The following is a 20,660-nucleotide window of genomic DNA, read 5'->3' on the forward strand; positions in this document are numbered from 1 at the left end:
TTTAGTGAATGACCATGTATGTATGTGTGACATTAACAAACACATATAATACTTACTCTTGCAAGATTTTGCTGTCTGTTGTTTGAGGATAGCCAAAATCCATTAATTCATCTAACAATTCATATATGATGACAAAATTATCACGTATACTTTCTTCTTCTAGCTCTTTAAAGTATTCAGAAAATACCTGGACCAAAACAAAATAGACATGGATTATATATTTTCGGCTTGATGCCATTTGTGCTGTATGAACAAAAACAAATATTACATTACCAAGTCTTTTTGGGAAACTCTATGCCAACTTTCACATCAGAGCTTTCCGTACACCATAACCACAACACTCTGTTGTAGTCCAAATGGTAAATAAGCAATCAAATGTCCTTGTACTTTAATTTTTTTATCCAAAACAGACACGAGCGCACACAGAGAACACAGACACATTTACACAAAGAACACAGACACACACATTTACCCACTGAGGACACTGACACACAAAGGACACTGACACGGGGGTGGGGCCTGACCGCAGAGCTGTGAGGATGCTCTTCTCAGCAGAGAACAGACACACACATTTACACAGTGAACACAGACACATTTACACACAGAGAACACAGACACACAGAGGACACTGACACGGGGCCTGGCTGCAGAGCTGTGAGGATGCTCACCTCAGCAGCTCCTGCTAAACGCGGCTTTTAAAACTGACTTTCACTATCAAAATGGCACTCAATCGAGATTAAAAGGCCACCAAACGAGAGAGGGAAACGAGGTGAACAGAATTACACCTTTCAAGCGACGCATTGAGCAATACGATCGTGAGGCCTACTAACATGGCAGGCGCAGGGGAGATGGCTGCTCCCCGGCAGCAGCACAGAGCCGGGTATCTGGAAGTAAGCCCTTGTTCCCACCTCTCTGGACCGGTGGGGATCAACCCGGTCTACCCCCACATGATCCCCCGGCAAATCGGTGGGACAGTGAAAGCTTCACGGAGCCCCGAGCAATCCGCCACTGTGGTTCCCAAAATGGCAGATGCTCACCACACCGCCGACAAACAATGCATGTCGCGAAACGGAGCTCTTTACTGCCTTCTGTGTGAAACTGGAAGCCTGCATGAGACCCTTAACACCTGAGAAGCCGCCCAAAACCTTGCCACAGAGCACACCACAAGTGGAAAGGCGGGGAGACGTAGCAGCTGCCTCAGCACTCACTACCATAAAAGGCCAAAACCAGGCCCAGGCGACCTTCAGGCAGAGATGTGGCTTACCAACCTATATATAGTATACTTGCCTGCCCAGGGATAATCATCCACCCTCTATTAAGCAAAGTTAGACAATAGTAACCTACCGTAGAAAAGCAGTTACTTAGCCTGTTTAACTCATGACAAGTTATATTTCTCGTTTTGCTTTTTTGTTTTCGCTCTTAGTTAAGCCTGTGACCCTATAATTTTACAAAAGTCATGATAACCCGAAACAGTATTTTGTCTGCCTTATCTTATAACTGACATGTTGATCTTATCTTTGATGAATCTACATAATAATATATAAAACGTGCAATGTTCTGATATGCCAAACATGTCTTTAAATGTTGACCTAAAAGCTGTCAATAGCTGTTGTGGCATCGCTTGCCTGTTTGTATTTCTTTCGTGCACGAAGAATTAAGAGGAAAAAAAAAAAAAAAAGAAAAGGATACTGACATACATTCACACACAAAGGACACTGACACATACATTTACAAACAGAGGACACTGACGCACATTTACACACACACACACTTACACAAAAGTATAGCTACAACACCGCCTCTGTTTTGCACTAACTGGCCGCCTCTTGGCATACCCCTCACTTTGGTGCACATACCCCCTAGGGTACACGTACCATGGGTTGAGAAACTAGGGATTAAAGGGAAAGTGTAGGAGGTCTTTGGGGATGCCCTCACCTAAATTGTAATCTCATAAGTACAGTATTGTTCCGTTTGTTCCTATTAACCATATTTTAAGATCACCAAATAGATGCTTACTACCTAGCACTACAGGTTCTGTTGAATGATCCCAACTATATATAACACGGTTTTGTATATACCTGAATCTCAAATTCCTGCATCATTGCTGGCTTATCTATACTGCTTTGGCAATGCCCAATAAGTTTTGTTTTTTTAAAGTTGCAGTTCAATGGTAATGTCCGTTTAATGACACTATTATCTTCTACAGTTTTATAATTTATTGCTTCATATAACATCAAGAGCCAATTGTGCAGAAACCACAAATTAGATAATCGAAAATACCAAAGCAAGTATACAAAATCTGAATTAAATTAAAAAATTATAAATTAAAAAAAATAAAAAAACAACAACTGTGTGACTTAATAATGGTCATGTTTGCCATTTCTCAAGATTTCATGCTTCACTTGAAGTAGTATATGCATTCTATATTTTGGTCTAATTTATTAGTTCTCAACGCAACACAAATGTTTAGTCAACACACCAAAAAATAGTTTATTACTATTAATAATCAATACTGTGTGCACCGTAAAAAATAAATTAAAAAAAAGTTATAGATAGTATATTAAATATTAATAAAGACTGAATAAAAGCAAAAAGTTCAGGGTGAGAAAATGTATTTGAGTTTAAAAAAACAAAAACAAATGAATAAGTGTTGTGTTAAGAACTTGAAATAATTCCTTTGTTGAAACAAAGAAGGTCTAATTTAACCGTGTCTGGTAAAATGATCACAAAAAGTATAGACTGGTATAAAGAATGACTGTGCATGTTAAATACCCACATGTGTGTAGTAAGCTTTTAAGAGTCTTAACTAAAGAGTGGCTAATATATTTAACATTCCACATAGATTATATCCAAGATGTGAATTTACATACCTGGACCACTTTGTAAAGAAAAGAGAAGACCAAAGACACACATGCATTCTTCTTGGATGTTGCCACAACTAATATCTTTTTAAGGCAAATTCAAACTGATGAATACAGCATGTACAGAGAAATTACAGAGTTTTACAGCAAATGGAATAGAGATATAAATCTAAAATATGGTAATTACACCTATCTATGCGTTTGCAGTGCAAGAAGGTCTGAAGGCTTATAAACGTTAGTGGAATTGCCTATTGCACATAATGTGAAGACACACTAAACTGTACTTTTAATATTGGGCATGAGTACTGGGGGGTTAACAAAATTATTTTAGCCACATTGAGGTAGCAGTGACATTCTTATAACATACAATTGGTATAATTCAATTAAAAATAGTTAGGTCACGCGGTATACATTTTATGTAAAATAGCACCTATCTCTGTGGGTAGTGTTAGGCTGTCAGTAACTTTGGCAAATAAATCACTTCTCATGGCTGCATTGAGTGACCAAATAAAAAAATAAAGGTAACATGAGATGCATATCAAAACACTGCAAGTGATTCCACTCTGGGCATTTTTTTCACAGCTTCAGGTTATCCAGCAGATAGCTACTAGATGTATGGGGGGGGGGGGGGGAATCCTTTATTGTAAAGCAAAAAATAGATATGCGTCCATGTGACATAATGCACATAAATAGGGTAAAACACAGACAGATATCATTCATACCTTATTTGTGGAAAATAATGAACTCTAAACAAAAGGCATTTGTTGTTTTACATTTAAACACAATGTAAAATTCCACACCTCTTTATCCTGTAACTGAGAGCTTCCATTTATCATGGTTACAAATTTTGCCCTTTGAATCCGACAGTTAGCATAAAGAAAGCATAGAAGAAAAGGAGAAATGACACAATGTTTTTACTTTTCCTCTTCAATTGGAAATTTCACCTTGCCTAACCCAGATTAGAATGTCATTTATGTAATCTTTAATATAAAGATGTATCTCATGAAAAACTAGATTAACACAAGTTATCGTTGCTTTTCAATGTTTTATTTAATTGTGAAAATTCCAGAGAATTAACAGTTCCCCTTTAACCCCTTAAGGACCAAACTTTTGGAATAAAAGGGAATCATGACGTGTCACACACGTCATGTGTCCTTAAGGGGTTAAGGAGGATTAGGTTATCTGTGCAGATTAATTAAAAATGTGTGGAATACCTGCATGTAAACGACTGCCTCCTCCTCAGTTTCTCAACACATCACGCACACATCCATATTTTGCAGTAATTTGGTAAAATAAACCAAACCCAACTGGACACCAAATTGGGTGCTTGGTATACAAAGACAGGGCTCAAAATTTACTACATTTACTGCAAGTCCTACATGCCAATGCAAACCAGAAAGGTCCATGGCACACTCACGCTGAGTGAATTTTTCTTTATCAGGACTGAATTTTCACTCATCAATGGCTAGTAGGCAAGTGAAAATTCTGAAGGTCTGCAATAAACACCACTTAAACATTGGTCTATCAAACCACTTCCTGGCATGGGTAAAGGTGTGAAGCTTTAGTGGAATGAAAACGTAGAGTTACGGTAACTGTTCAATGCATAATAAAACAGATAGGATACGATATAGGTTATTGTGCTTAATCCACATGAAACGGACTCCTCCGTGGGCAAGGATCGGTGACAGTGCCCCTTCTTCCTCTTTCTCCATTAAGATTGGCATGAAGTGCTCTACCTCTGACATATCGACATCTCCTCGGTAGTTACGGCAAATAAGAACCTTAATAGAAAATGGGAGAAAAAATTTAATTGCATTTTAATGGTGATAGTCTTGGGAAACTACTCTACTTTTGTTCTAGAAATCTGTGTAAGTTAGACAGAGTAGAAAGACTGGTTACGTTCATTTTCCACTATTAAATGTCAGGCTATAAAATTTACAATATTTTCCCCCAAAAAAACACTAAATAAAATAAAAGCTTAGTCAGTAAGCATTACCAATAACGAACTTTACATGCAGAGTGTAAAATAAAATAAAATAAAAAGATTATTTTTCACAGCTCAGCATGTCTCAAATAAAATTTTGTACACACCTGCTAATAGAAACTATCAGAACAGACAAATGGGTTTGCTCTTTAATATCAACTGGAATCCATTTTCTTGTAGATAGTAAGCTAATTTGAGCAGGGCCTTCTTCACCTCTGGCCTCTTATATTGTAGGTCAACAACTCATCTCATTCTACGATTTTAATGTGCTGCAAAATATGTTGGCGTTATAGAAATAATAAATGCACAAGGTCAGATGGGGATTATACCATTATCTGACACAAAACGTTCCTTAGCCACTGGCTAATGGAGGAGGAATTTTACAATAAGGGTGTTTTAAACACACTTCATGTGGCATATACTCTTTTTTCTTTGCTTGTTTTGTATGTATTGGAGCTGATGTGCGCTATGGTTGTTGCTGCCGCCCAGGAGTAGCGGGAGTTTGAGCGCAGGACTTATTTTTGTGTATTTGTATTCACTTTTGCACCACATAGTCATGTTACAATGCTGCCACCCATTCCATGTATTCCTTATTAAGGGTTAATAAATATGTAGGGGTTTAGAAAAATAGCCCTCTCTGTCTCAGAGATTTTTTTGCCTGAAGCTCAAGGAATCAAGGTGAATTGTTCGTGTAGAACCCACTTAAGAGGTTTGCCTTGATGTGGCAGGTGGGCTTACATTTAATGGTCATTGGTGTTACTAAATAAGCACAATTTATTTAAATATACTTTTTTGTCTTTGCTTGTTTTCTTGTGGCATATAAATTACTTGTTTTCCCTTCTATTACACATTTTGTAAATAATACTTTTGCTAATAACACTGGGAAAAAATAATAATGTGTTATACCACTCTATTAAACAATAACAGAGCAGATAAAAGCTACTGCAATTTACCTCTAAACTAAGCAGAACAGGGATCATCCGTTTTTATTTTTATACTCTCCTAACTTGAGATCAAGAAAATACAATATTTTGTTCATAAAACAGTTATTAAACATACATGTGTGGCTGACGTAGTAAAAAAATTATGACTGACATTGAGGAAATTATTATTTTGAGGAAATCATACAAAATGTTAAGTCTTACGAGACCACTGCAATTATTTAGCATTATAAGGAACAGGAAGTGTGACTGTGTTCCTCAGAACATGCCTGTTTACGGATACCTTTTTATTGTATTTTATTATTCTTTGTCAGAGATTGCTACAGCCAATGTTTTTAACAAGCCTAACTTTTAGTAACTGCGACAGTGATCTTACCTTATGTGACCATTTTTTATTTTAATTATGTACATGGGAGGCAATAGTTTAGTGAGGGGAAACAAATAAAATATTTGTCTATTACCCCAATTAGTTGTACACATATATGCATGTCATTAGCATATAGACTGACAACAATATGATTTCTTATTTTTTTATTTTAATGGACCACTATAGTGCCAGGAAAACAAACTCGTTTTCCTGGCACTATAGTGTTAATAGGTCCCCCCTATCCTCAGGGCTGTGTGTGGATGTGGTAAACTTTCTCTCTCTCTCTCTCTCCTCTCTCCTTCACCCACCCCACCCCCCCCCCCCCCCCCCCCCCTCCTGAATAGCTTTCTGCAAGGTGGAATGGGAAGGGGGCAGAGCAGACAGCATATCCACACACATTACAAACAGCCAGAGCACCCACCATCACATCTGTATACAGTACAGACAAACAAACCACACATGGGCAACAAATGCACACCACAAACATTGCACACATTGGATGGTGGAGCCGGATTTTGAGTGTGTAAAATTTTCGCAAATGAAATCCAAAAACAAAAAAACACAAAAATAAGATTTTTTTATATCAGCGTTTTTGCCTCAGATGTTCCATATGGATTTGGTTTGTGAAAATTTGTAGTTTAGTTAAAAAAAAAACAACCCCAAAAAACAGTCAATGCCCAGGGCTCTAGGCAGGCTCACGATCTGAAATTATTTTGTGTGTTAGCACAAGTGGATAGTCATGACAGACAAGTAGATTAGACAACCACCTTAACTCCCAAGCCCCCTCCCCTCCCACCTCCCCCCCCAAAAAAAACCAACACTGCAAATTAATTATTCACATAGGTAGAGGATATGCTGGCACATTGTAAAAACAACATTGAAAGTGGAGTTTATATAAGTGAAGTTAATAATTGTTTTGTAAGTTGATACAGAAGTATTTCACAAGAAATTCACTTCAATAATGAATTGTTCTGCTGTCACCTAGTCACATAATCTGCATTCAAAACAAATTCCCTCTTAACGGCGTATGAAGTATTTAATGAATAGTATGAGGACAATCACCCTTTCTCCCTCTCCTTCAGATAGCATTAAAAGGACACTACAGTCACCAAAAAATAAATAAAGCTCAATGGTTAACGTATTGGTTCTGGTGTCTATAGTCAGTACCTGCAAGAAAAGGCAGTGTTTACATTACTGCCGAGGGACATCACCAGTGGTAGTCAAACAGTCAGTAGATATGCTTCCTAGGTCAGTGATGCACAAAGTTCAGCACCTGCACACTGAACATTCCCCCATACTGATGCACTAATTCAATGCATCTCTTTGAAGAGATGCTGATTGGCCAGCATCCTATGGAAAAGCATTGGATTGGCTGAGATTGTCAATTTGTATTTCAGCCAAGGGGGCAGATTGGGCAGAGCAAACACTGGCAGACCCACACAGCACTGGAATAAAGGTGAGTAAACACCTTTTACAATGGTTACAGGAGAGCTAAACAGGGATATTACAGCTATAGATGTTTGTATTCCTGTCACTATAGTGTTCCTTTAAAATGAAGCCTCGCTCTGTGCTGCCCACCCTTTCACTTATAATTGTTGCTAGAGCCCTACTTCCCTCCATGCAGACTTCCATTTCCCACATCACTGCCATCCATCCATGCCCTTTCACTTACAATTGAAAAGGAAAAAAAAAAAAAAAAAAAAACACAACAACTTTAAAACTATTATGCATTCCAAATAAGTTTATCGTCAAGAGGGCCATAGCATCTTTTTAATGGGATCCTCAGTTCCAGTGTTTAGGATGCAATACTATTGCAATGCGTGGTTTAAATGAGATACAGCATAGCTGTCTATTAGGGACATTTTGCACAGCTCCCTCAGTCTCTACCACAATCTTAAAACGAGTCTTAACATTGTGTAATATATGCCTGGGAGTAATTGCCTATACGGGGGCCGAACTGCTCCTATTTCTAATGGCAGCCAGTGTTTATGTTCTAAGAGTTGTCATGGAATGGACAATAGCAATTTTAGAACAAGAAAAGGCCTAAATCACCACTTATTTTAGGAAGGCATAATAAAAGGTTTTAGTGGAAAATGGTGAAAAGGCAGGAAAATGTACGCCCGTGTCTTGTGGAGCTGGCCAAAATTATTCTCTTACTTTCTACATGTTTTGGCAGCTTTACAATCTATTGCAGGCTTATAGAATACCGCTACTTGCTGACTTACCAAAGTCAAGATTAAATTAAGCTTGACATTTGGAAATTAAAGAAATTAAGCAACATTCAGCTGTTCTAACATTATCACTACTGATATAACATTATCAATAGTGATGTGACTAATGTTCTGTCTCGTTTTTCTTTTTTTCCTATTCCGTGACCTGGGCCAAATAGAAGTGGTGGTAGATAAAAATATTAAGAAAGATTTGTTTTCATTTTTGCTACGTTTGTATACCACAGTCCTCTAAAACAATTAGCTGTGTGATTTATTTGCCTACAGTATTGCTTTTATCTTAGCAATAGAACAAATATATATATATATATATATATATATCGTAGCAGATTATATCCTCCTGTATATTGCACTGCCAATGAAGCTGTAAAGAATGTTTGCTTGTGCGTTACAGGTATGTGAAGCATTGTAGGCAAATGTGACCTTTAAACATGGAGCCTCTGAAACAGATGATCAAGTAATTTGTTTAGGAGAAGGAAGGTAAGAGTCTCAAAAAAAAGGGGGGGGTGGAGGGGGAGAGAGGAGAGGAGAGGAAGAAAAAGAAAGAGGAAGTAGTTTGTAGAAGAGTTTGAATGTACTTGTCTTTCCTGTTTCGTAGCTGTTTGTGTGTCTTGATGCAACTTGTATGAATTGGCAAAAAGTATACATTTTAACACCCTCACTGATGGGCAATAGCATACCACGTGGGGAACTTCAAATGTCCAGTTTACCTTTGTTCTATTTTAGTGCAAATATTATAGATTTATTTTATTTAATTTTTTGGTATAAACACTTTCATGAATGCCTCATTTCAAAGCATTATCTGAGAAGACACAAATGTGTTTTCATGAATTTTTAAAGGAATGCATCCAAATAAAAGTGGCAGGACGAGGGGGGTGGAGCTAGCGGAGCAACGCAGCGGTCGTCATTTACCACCACTCCGATTCTCCAGCGCACAAATCAGCGAAAAACACCGCGCAAACGGACCAATAGCAAAACAAAAGCTACGGGATCTGACACCCGGCGGCACCCGCAGATGCCTTTCTTTCAGACGTCGGGCACAAAACGCCGCACCAAAGGATCTGGGGCCTACCGCACACGCGACCAGTTCCAGACCAGGGAGCTGCCGTTGTGGCTCGGGGCAAACTCCCAATACTCCGAGGAGGACTTCTACACCCCAGAAGAAATGGGACGGAGAACCCTCAAACAGACCTCGAGCGCTCCCAAACTGCACCGGGACATAGGCAGCATTCTTCAATCCCCCCCTCCTGCACGGACTCGAGCCGCTGAGGTGGTCTCAACGGAGAGGTTGGAAGCAGGGGACTCCACACACAGCATGGCCGCGGCAAGCACTGACGCCGCACACGCACAAACCGCTACTGAATCACAACCGGCAACTAAGCAGGACATTCAGCTCATGCTAACCGGACTCCAACAGAACTTACAACTGATGTGGCAAGCTGACCTGTGTCACCGGTGTCGGCCCGCACCCAAGCAGCAGAACAGGAGCTGAGAGAACTTCGCCAAGACCTCACCTCCCTTAAGAACACAGTCACTCAGATGCAAACGGCACAAGCTACCACCAGCAGACAAATTTCCATACTGGACGACAGGGGCAGGAGGAAAAACGTTAAAATTAGGGTCATAGCAGAAGCGGTGCCACTGGAAGAATTGCCTCACTTTATAAGGCACTTAGTGGCCTCACTCCTCCCTAACAAGCAGGCGAAATACTTCACCTTTGACAGTGTATACCGCATAGCCAAACCCCAGCAAGCACCAAAAGCACCCCCATGCGACACCATCTTGAGATGCAAATCCTTGATGGATAAAATTGCCCTCATGACAGCCATCAAAGGAAAATCGCCATACGACTTCGAAACGCACCAACTTACCTTTTTCCAGGACTTAAGCAGAGACACTCTCTTGTGGCGCAAGAGCTTACAACCCCTCACTGCCACCCTGCAAACAGCAGGAATCACGTACAAATGGGCAACCCCCAGAACACTGTGGGTGACCAAGAACGACCAACACTACAAGGTTTCCACTCTGAAAGAAGGCCCAGCCTTACTGACTACGCTGGGAATACCCACCGACGCCGCTGTGCCAACCGCTGCCCACCCAGGGCCCACGTCTTGACACCCAGGCGGACTATACTGGTAGTTAAACAGTAATGTCATTCCCGTTGTTTGTTTTGTTTGGCTTCATTTGCTAAGTTACTCAGTTACACAGTCGCATAGCGCCATGGAAAGGTACTTGTAGACTACAATACGATACTCACCCCCCACCCTTGCAACGACATAGTCTTAACCCTATAAAGGCACAGAGGCCTAAGCTCCGTATCATAGTATATTCTAACACAGATGAAACACTGACGCCTGGTCCCTCACTCGCTACTACACCCAACATAGCCTAAACGGTGTACAGGGCAAGGCGATCTATAAGTTCACACCCTGTACCAGGGCCCCGACGCGGCTTAAGCGCCCCATTGGGATAACACTAGCTATACCCGCCTCACTAACCGCTGGTACAGCAAGATACCTCACTAGAACACACAGTCCCTGTCTTAAAAATAAAAAAAAATTGTGCAAAGGAGATTGTGACCCGCAACTGTTATTGAACCAAATGCAAACGCTGTTGTGGCGTCTTTGACCATGTATGTATTATTACAAAAGCACCAAAAATAAAGATTTACAAAAAAAAAAAGCGCTTTGCTGGTAAATGTGTTAGGACTGTACAAAAACGAATAATTTAACATCTAAATATCAGAAGCACACATACATGATTCTAAACAAATAAAAATGTTTTTTTTAATATTTTGAAACTATAGCGCCCCCTCTCTCTCTCTTATAAAGCAACGGAAACATGGTGAGATGAGACACATTACTGGGCGGTTAACTTAAATGGTAAAAACAGGACAGGTGGAAAGGAATTGTTTGTATGTCAACCATGAGTTAACCCCTTAAGGACCAAACTTCTGGAATAAAAGGGAATCATGACATATCACACATGTCATGTGTCCTTAAGGGGTTAAAGCCAAATATTAAGCAAGTGTGTAATGAGAAAATATGTAAGCCTTATGGGTACATATTTTGCTAGGGTGAAAGAAATGAAATCAATTATTGGTTAGGACAGTGGTTCCCAAATTGTGTGCCACAGCACCCTGGGGTGACAGGTATACAGGGGTGTCGTGAAAAAAGCCATCGTGGGGCCCATTCGGCACCGTAGCCCTTTACGAGCCTGACCGGGTCCCTGTCGTATCTGCATGCTGGGAATAAATGACAGGATGTCATTTCCTCCTAGCTTTACAGAGCATCGCGCAGGAGGGAGCACAAGGCTGGAGGAGAAGGCTGAAGGCAGCGGTCAAGCTGCAAGTAGGCAGAGGTGAGCCTGTAGTGAGCTGCTGCAAGCTCACTCCCATCAGCCTCAGCCAGGACCCAAGTAAGCTAGCCTCCTGGACACAAGGTAAGCCAATAGGAGGGGGCTGGAAATATAAAAATGATATGTTTGTATCTGTGTCAAGGTGTATATGTGTGTGTGTGTGTATCGCTGTGTCAGGGTGTGTGTGTATGTGAATCCACATTTAAAAGCTAACATTACATCCAAACACCCCACTGCAATCAAACGCAATCATTACATATAAACACACCCCTGTATTAAAACACTAAAATGATATACACGCACCTCTTCATTTAAACACTATATATTATGCTATACAGCAGTATATGCAGTGGCACTATACAGATATACAACCTAGAACTTTGTTTTGCCTTGGGGCACCTTGTAAAAATATTGAAATATTAAGGTCGCCTTAAACCTAAAAGTTTGGGATCCACTGGGTTAGGATATGTTGATGTATTGATAAAGAAGAACAGCTGTTAGAGCAAATTCGAAAAACGGCACATCTGGGTAACACATTAATTATTGGAGACTAACTACACAGTAATTAATTTGGATAGAGGGACTAGTAGTTCAGCAAGGGTAATCAGGTTTTTGAACCTATGAAAAGACACCTTCAGGTAACAATTGGTAAAAGCACCAATTAGAAAGGAAGCTTGTCTGGATCTGGTTGTAACAAACAATGTTGAGCTTTTGTCAAGCAGTTGAGGGCACTTGGGAAATAGCGATCACAATATGGTGACCTTTAAAATAAACTGAAAAAAGCGAAAGCACATGAGGTATACAAATGCATTTAATTTTAAAAAGGCCAATTTCAATAAGATAAAAGGAAGCTTTACAACATATTGACTGAAATAAACGCTTTATTAAAAAAAGAAAAATACAATGGATAAATGGGATATCTTTTAACAAATACTAATGATAACACTTCTTACTAAATACATTTTTTAGTATATACCATAGAGTAATAAATATAAAAGAAAAGTGAAACCAACATGGCTTATTGGGAATGTAAGGGTATCAATAAAAAAATAAGTAAAGGGAATTTAAAGCAGACAAATCAGAGGAATCTTTTATAAGATTTAAGGAAGCCAATAATGCTAGCAAAAGAGTGATTAGATGGGCTAAACTAGAAAATCAAAGCCAAAGAGAGCAAAGCTCTAAAAAGGTAAAAACATTTTTTTTAAAGAATGAGTAGTTACACTAAAATCAGAGATGGGTGTGTTAGTAAACGAAGATCAGGATAATATTCAGTACAGTTGTAATCAAAATTATTCAACCGCCTCTACAAATCAGGTTTATTGTCAAAATGTACAGACTTTCAGATGTTTGCAATGAACAATTCATATAAAAACAATCGAAATAGAGCTACCGCGCTGACAAGACGCACAACGAGAGTGCTCCTGCTATAACCAACGAAATTCAGCCAAAAACCTTCCTTTTTAAGCCTAAAACTGCCCACAACCCAAGAGGGCTACACCTACCTATGATGGGGTGAAAATCCAAGAAATATAAAGCGGACAAGATCCCGACAACCGCCGACATCGGGGAGCTACTGAGGAGGCCTCAAGGAAATCTGAAGCCTGTCATGGCGCCCTTCTCCGACGAGCTGTCTTATTCCTCCAGCGCAACATCCCTCCCTGACTTGGAGGAGCTGGCCACTATAGCCAGGAAACAAAAAGCGGAGATGCCGACCAAAAGGGCTGGAGGCTGGAGGGCACACTGAAGGCTCTCCTAGACGACCTCAGACGCAACCTGGCTGCCGACATTAACTCCTTTAAAGAGGAGATTAGTGGAGTGTCGAGACGCCTCCAAGAAACCAAAATATCCACGGCCGCACATGCAACCCGCTTAACTAACGTGGAACAAGAGCTCTGTGAGCTGAGACGTGTGCAGGCCCAGACCCAGAGCCGCATGGCGATGATGGAGGATCGGAGAAGATGGAAGAACGTTAAAATAAGGGGCATACCAGCCCAGATAAGCGCTGCTGAAATCCCACACCTCATAAGAAGGTTACTTACGCACCTCTTCTCGGCTAAGCAAGCCAAAATGATGGCCCTGGATGGGTGCTTCAGGCTACCGGCACCTGCATCGCGCTCCTCTGAAGTGTATGGAGACGTTATCGTACGGTTCCAAAATGGACCGGACCGGCAAGCGCTCCTCATGGCCCTCCAGAATAAAGCACCGTATGACTTTGAAGGCCACAAGCTCACGTTTTACCCAGACCTTTCCAGAGCAACACTGGGGTGGCGGAGATCCTTAAAGCCACTAACGACGGAACTGATTCGGCACAACATCCCCTACAAATGGAGCTCCCCAAGCTACCTGATGATACCCTGGGAATCTGGGTGCATAAAAGTCCAAGAAGCAGCGGAAATTAACGACACCCTACAACGACTGGGACTGCCCATGATACAAGCAGGCACGACACCGGAGACCCAAAAGCCTCAACCCCACACTTGGGACCCAGCCAGGATCCGATCCTTTGTACCAGCTGCCAAACGAACCACTGCGACACCGGCAGATATTTTCGCAGAAAAGGCAGTGATTACACTGAAAAGCTTGCAGGGACAAGCTATAGACACCAGAATAACTACATCAAGCTGTAGTGGTTCTGGTGACCCTTTAAAGGACCACTCTAGGCACCCGGACCACTTCAGCTTAATGAGGTGGTCTGGGTGCCAGGTCCTTCTAGGGTTAACCCATTTTTTCATAAACATAGCAGTTTCAGAGAAACTGCTATGTTTATGAATGGGTTAAGCCTTCCCCCTATGTCCTCTAGTGGCTGTCTCATTGACAGCCACTAGAGGCGCTTGCGTGCTTCTCACTGTGATTTTCACAGTGAGAGCACGCCAGCGTCCATAGGAAAGCATTATGAATGCTTTCCTATGTGACCGGCTGAATGCGCGCGCAGCTCTTGCCGCGCGTGCGCATTCAGCCGACGGGGAGGAGAAGAGGAGGATCGGAGGAGGAGAGCAGAAGGAGATCTCTCCGCCCAGCGCTGGAAAAAGGTAAGATTTAACCCCTTTCCCCTTTCCAGAGCCGGGCGGGAGGGGGTCCCACGAGTATGCTTTCCTGGCACTAGAGTGGTCCTTTAAGAATTGCATTTTCTCATTGAAAATTACTGGCTCCTAACTTTTTAGCTGGCTCCTAGATTCCAAACAAATTTGTCAAGCCCTGTTCTAACATGCAGTGAGATGTGAAACTCAAACTCCTAGCCAGCTCAGGTATTTCAAGTGTTCCAGCACCGGGTGCAACTAATAAAGTCCTTGATTCCTTAAAGTCCTTGATTTGATCCAACACCTGCTTTGCATATTTGTGTTTAAGGTATTTTTAGTTGAATTTGAGGAAACCATTTGAAGCATTTGTTGTGTTTCAATTGCTTTTGTTTGATTTGTTCATTGCAAAAAGCTGAAAGTCTGTAAAATATCACAATAAACCTAATTTGCAATGTGGGTTAAATAATTTTTATTACAACTGTATAAATAAATGAGGAACATATGGCAAGAGACATGCAAATGTTTGTGATTGGATGACTAAAGTCGAGGTGCTGCAGCAACTAAATAAAGTTAATATAAAAAAATATCCAGGGCCTTATGGTGTTCACCCATGAGTGCTTAACCCTTTCCCGACGTTAGAGTGTGCTATGCCATCCTACCAAAGGAGGGCTTAAACACTATTAGGACGGCATACAATGCCCTGAGGAACTGGCCCTCCTGCCTACCCGGATACTTACCCTCCGCTACGATAACATTTCAAGTGAGGGAACGCCATGGGACACCAAAAGCTATAAGCACTTCGATGAGATGATATGGCTACAGTGCCAAGAGTGGGTGTTTGGGAGTATATACACAATTAAAGTGGCTGTCACCATCCTGGTGTCTTTGTTTATTTTGCAACGACCCCCAATGGTAACTGTTTTACTGGGCAAGGCAAGTTTAAATTACCTGAACTTATTACTTGTGGATGCCTTTAAGGATATTCTGCTTATGAAGGCCTTTGAAGGCTTGACAATGTATTCAGCGCATATCTGACACTCAAAGGTTTATAGAAAATTTGGCTTGTAACTTCTGGTCCCCACATTGTAAATAAAAGATTTTTGTATTTTTATTGGGAAGGAGCAAAACACACACACATATATATATTTTGTATCCATGATCCCAGCACTCTGGATTCCCGGTCTTGTGTATGCCCTGGTGCAATCTCGAGCCACAGTATAAATACAATAGATGAGAGCACTCTAGGGTCTTTGTAAGTCTTGAAAAAAGTCCTCTCAAACTGAAACGTCAATCTATGTTTTGTGCTGAATAAAAGCATTTCTTCACATTTACAAAGACAACAGAGGGCATATAATTTTTAAACTTAATAATTCACATAGTTTATAAAGGAAATTCTTAATTCAATAAGCTGTGGGTGGGTTGATTCTGAAAAAAACTGACACATTGCAAAAGGTTCCTGTAATACCTTTATTGATCGTCTAATCTAATTCAAACATGTCTCTGTATGTTTTAGGGTTAGGCAACAGGTAGCACTCCAGATGTTATAGAAATCCAAACCCCACGATGGTGGGCCAAGTTACCCAGACTGACATATAACATTGCCGCTAAATTTGTTTTGAGAAGGGCTATTTGCTCATTAGGTTTATATAATGAAGAGAACAGAATTTCTATGATTACAATTAACCAATTATTAAAGCAGTACTGTCACACCGTTCAATAAAATTCCAACCCAGTCAAAAGATATACTGAGACAAAGTAGGTATTTTTTGTTCTACACCGGACACTTCTAAACTATGGGCAGAGCTACTGCCGCCTGGAAGTTACAACTACCAATCCGTCACTGATGGCTACAGGGAGTCTCGCGAGATCCTCTATAGACCTGAATACTGTACTCTCACAAATGTTTAGCGAGGGACAGGTATAGGAAAGTTAAATTAACCATTGTCTGTCCTCCCCCTGGCCACCGCATCCCAGCATGAATGTTACGGACAGGGGTCTTTGCAAACCACGCAAAGTCCCCAGACGGAGACAGTGGCGCTTTAACTTTTCATGAATGGCACAATAAAGGTATTTGCATTCTTTCCATTAAAGGAATATTTTTCTCTAATTAATTAAAGGAAATTGTAAATTCCAGTAGCATTTTCTCCTTGAGCACTGCCAGCTGTATGATCCAAATGTTCTGGAGTAGTATTTTTCCCTTTTCTTATGATGTTTACAGAATAGCTCACTGCCATTATTTTCTCCTAATACGTGGCCCACAATTTTTCATTCCGTATACATAAATGTATGACGAAATTTTGGCAACACATTCTAGTGGCTCGTTCACTCTACCCTTAAGGTATTTTAGCACCCAGAGCTTCCAGGCACCATAACAACATCATAGTTGTACCGTGTTATGGTGCCCAGAATGTCTTTAACCATATTTCTGTGTGATCATAGCAAGGAATTAGATAAATGTGTGCAGACTTGAGGTAGTCAATTGCAACTGTTTATGTATCCAAAAATGTATATAACGAAATAGCATAAAAAGTTGATTTCCACAAGTCAAATATCATATTTGACCTGGTTCCTGGGTCTCACATGGATACAGAGTAAAATAAAAAAAAATGTTAAATTAAAAGACCAATTAATTGTATTGCATACAGTTTTACCAGGTGGTGGAGATAAATATTTCTGTCGCATCACATGTGACATAAATATGTCTTTGTTACATTATTGCATTTATATTTATATATATATTAGCAATGCCATCCCAGTGTTCACTGACCACAAAATAAATCCAAAAGAGCAAAATCAACATAACATTTGAAGAAGAAAAAAAAATAAAATTACTATAAAATACGAACACAGAGATATTAGCAGTAAAATAATGTCAGATTAAATCATTGATTTTTTTTCCCCCTATCTAAATGATGACAAGCCCTATAGGCCCCAAGACAACATACCCAGAGGGCAGATGCCAGCAGCCACAGCCGGGGCGGCCCTGCCAACACCCGCAGCATGCCACTCACCTTCCCTTTCAGGTCCAAAACGTACACGGCGCTGGCCGACATCTTCCCGGTATGCGCCCGGTTCCCTCAGCCTGCAGGTCTCCTCCACCGATCACAAGACTCGTCCTCTCCCCTCAGCACCACGGCGCCACCATCCCCGCTACTCCGCTATAGCGGTCCGCACACACCGGAAGTGTAAGAGACTCGCTTCCGGCCATCCCTGTCACTGGGGAAGGGGTGTGCTTCCCCTACCAACATGGCCGCCTGTCTGCCTGGAAATCCGATGATTCATTGTTACAAAAATAAATATATAATTATAAGCGGGACGTGTGTCCCTGGAGGTTGTAGTTTACTCGGTTGCAAATAACACATTTCCTAATAAATGTTAAAGTGAAAGTTGTAATCGTCCGTATGTTGTCCATTGCAGCCCATTATACAGAGGTTGCTTGGTTACCGTGCAGCATCCAATGCCATTACCAGGAGCAGTCTAATATAACCCTACAATTGATTTATACAAATCCCTTTATTCCACAAGGTATACAAAATGTATGTAGAAAGTGATACTATTCAGAGAAAATACAGTGTTTACATTGATTGATAGGAATTCCGTCCACCAGAGGAACTTCCTATCATGTAGGGCCCTAAAAAGGCCCTGTACACGTCAGACGTATTAAGACACGTCTGACGTGTGCAGGAGAGAGAAGGCACTGTGTGCGCGCCTTCTCTCTCCAGCCTGTCAGCAGAGGAGAGTGGGCGGGCAAAGACTGCGAGCTGGGCGGGCAAAGACCACGAGCTGAGCTGTCAGTCAGCTCAGCTCGTGGCCGCGCACACCGCGCGGTAGTGCGCTCAGGACTTCAGAGGGCGGCATGAATGCCGCCCTATGAAGTATGTGCGCATGCGCGGCAAAGCCGCACATGCGCACAAGGGAGCAATGACGCTTCCAAATGGAAGCGTCTAATTGCTCCCTGTTCGCGCCGCCTTTTTCGTCATTTTGACGAAATAGGGAGCGCGGCTTCACGAGGCTCCCAGCGCTGGAACCAGGTGAGTAAAATACTCTGCCTGGAGAGTCCCTTTAATAAAGCAGTTTGGATGTGTTGACCATGGCCCCGCCGTCTCACTGCTCAATTCTCTGCCATGAAGGCAGGGACGTATTTGCCGCAAGGCAAACAAGGCATTTGCCTTGGGCGGCACTTTCCAGGGTGAGGTGAAAAGCGTAGCCCCCAAATGCTCAGGCAAATACTTTGTTAGCCTGGCGGCAGCTAACGAAAAATCCAGGCGGACGGGCGTTGCTGGCGAGGGAGCACTGATTTGTGAGCTCTCTGCTCAGCTCCCTCGCGCACCGCAGAATGATGCCAGGAGCTGAGCAGATAGCTCACAAATCAGTGCTCCCTCGCCAGCGACGCCCGTCCACCTGGATTTTTAGTTAGCCGCCCGCCTCCCTTCCTGTCAGAAGCCCCATTGGACCCCATGTAAAAAAAAATCCACCCAGCACACCCAAAGGTAGGGAGGTTGGGTGGATTTAAACTAAAATAGAAAAAGTAATTGGTTAATGTTTGGGGAGGGAGGGGGCTGTCAGTGTGTGTATGTCTGAGTGATTGTGTGTGTCTGGCTGTCAGTGTGTGTATATCAGTGTGTGTCTGGGTGATTGGGTCTGTCTGGCTGTCAGTGTGTGTATGTCTGTCAGTGTGTATGTGAGTGATTGTGTGTGTATGTCTGTCAGTGTGTATCTGAGTGATTGTGTGTGTATGTCTGTCAGTGTGTGTCTGGGAGTGAGTGTCTGTCAGTGAATGTGTGTGTGTGTCTGAGTGATTGTGTATGCCTGTCAGTGTGTGTGTCTGTGTCATTGTGTGTGTATGTCAGTGATTGTGTGTATGTCAGTGAGTCAGTGATTGTGTCAAATCAGTGTGTGTATGTCAGTGTATCTGAGAGTGTGTCTGTCAGTCAAAATGTGTGTTAGTCGTTTAACAGGAAGAGGTGTGGCATTGACAGGAAGGGGTGGGACAAATGTAAATTAGGGGGTGCCCGAGTTCTGTCATGCCTAGGGCAGCACAGATACTAAATACATCACTGCATGTAGGTGTTACATAGGCTAAGTTCAGCCTTTCTCACATCTGTTTTTGCTGTTGATCCAAAAGAATTGCATTCAGATCTCGTCTTGGATCAAGAAGCTATTTCCCCACAAATTAAAAATGAAATCAATTTGTTTATGCAGCCCTAGTCACACCCCTCTGCACGTGACTCTGACTCACACAGTCTACCTAAACACTTTCTCTAAAGTGAGATCTAATGTTCAAACTTCCTTTATTACACAGTCTGTTTAATTAAGAATTTCTGATCTCTGCTTTGTTAATAGAATTAATTAAGTGGTCTGGGTACAGTGTTCTTGTCGTTTAATCCCTCAATGTAACCCTTACATTGAATAAGTAATAACCCTTTAGTGTCTGTCTTCCTTATCTTGTCCCAAGAGCTCCTCTGTGAGAAGCATTGGATTGGGTGAGATCATGGAAGAGTCAGCAGGCATGCTGATAGAGGCGGAGCGGGCGACTTACCACCATTACTAGGTAAGGCAGTATAGGACACTCCCAGTTTACGATCTATGTTTTAAATTATTATTTTTATTATTATTGCCATTTTTATAGCGCCAACAGATTCTGTAGCACTTTACAATATTATAAGGGGAGGATTTAACTATAAATAGGACAATTACAAGAAAACGTACAGGAACGATAGATTAAAGAGGACCCTGCTTAAAGGACCACTATAGTGCCATGAAAACAAACTTGTTTTCCTGGCACTATAGTGCCCTGAGGGTGCCCCCACCCTCAGGGTCCCACTCCTGCTGGGCTGGATGGAGAGGAAGGGTTAAACACTTACCTTTCTCCAGCGCCGGGCTCCCTCGGTGCTGGAGACTCTCC

At 41.6% G+C, this 20,660-nt stretch overlaps 1 protein-coding gene across 2 annotated transcripts in view; it reads right to left on the minus strand.

Annotated features, from left to right (window-relative positions):
- The window catches only part of LOC134611482 (AP-1 complex subunit mu-1), a 35,030-nt gene extending 17,100 nt beyond the window's left edge, over positions 1–17,930 (minus strand). For both annotated transcript variants that reach the window (XM_063455392.1, XM_063455391.1), the window contains exons 1-4: positions 17,767–17,930; positions 4,486–4,642; positions 2,871–2,938; positions 57–187 (exon numbers count right to left, since the gene is read on the minus strand). In XM_063455392.1, the coding sequence (XP_063311462.1) occupies positions 57–187; positions 2,871–2,938; positions 4,486–4,642; positions 17,767–17,808 (398 nt within the window). In that variant the 5' untranslated portion in view covers positions 17,809–17,930. The remainder of the gene's footprint in view (positions 1–56; positions 188–2,870; positions 2,939–4,485; positions 4,643–17,766) is intronic.
- Between the last annotated feature and the right edge of the window lie 2,730 nt (positions 17,931–20,660).

This window comes from Pelobates fuscus, chromosome 5 (genome assembly GCF_036172605.1).
Source record: "Pelobates fuscus isolate aPelFus1 chromosome 5, aPelFus1.pri, whole genome shotgun sequence".
Classification (NCBI taxonomy): domain Eukaryota; kingdom Metazoa; phylum Chordata; class Amphibia; order Anura; family Pelobatidae; genus Pelobates; species Pelobates fuscus.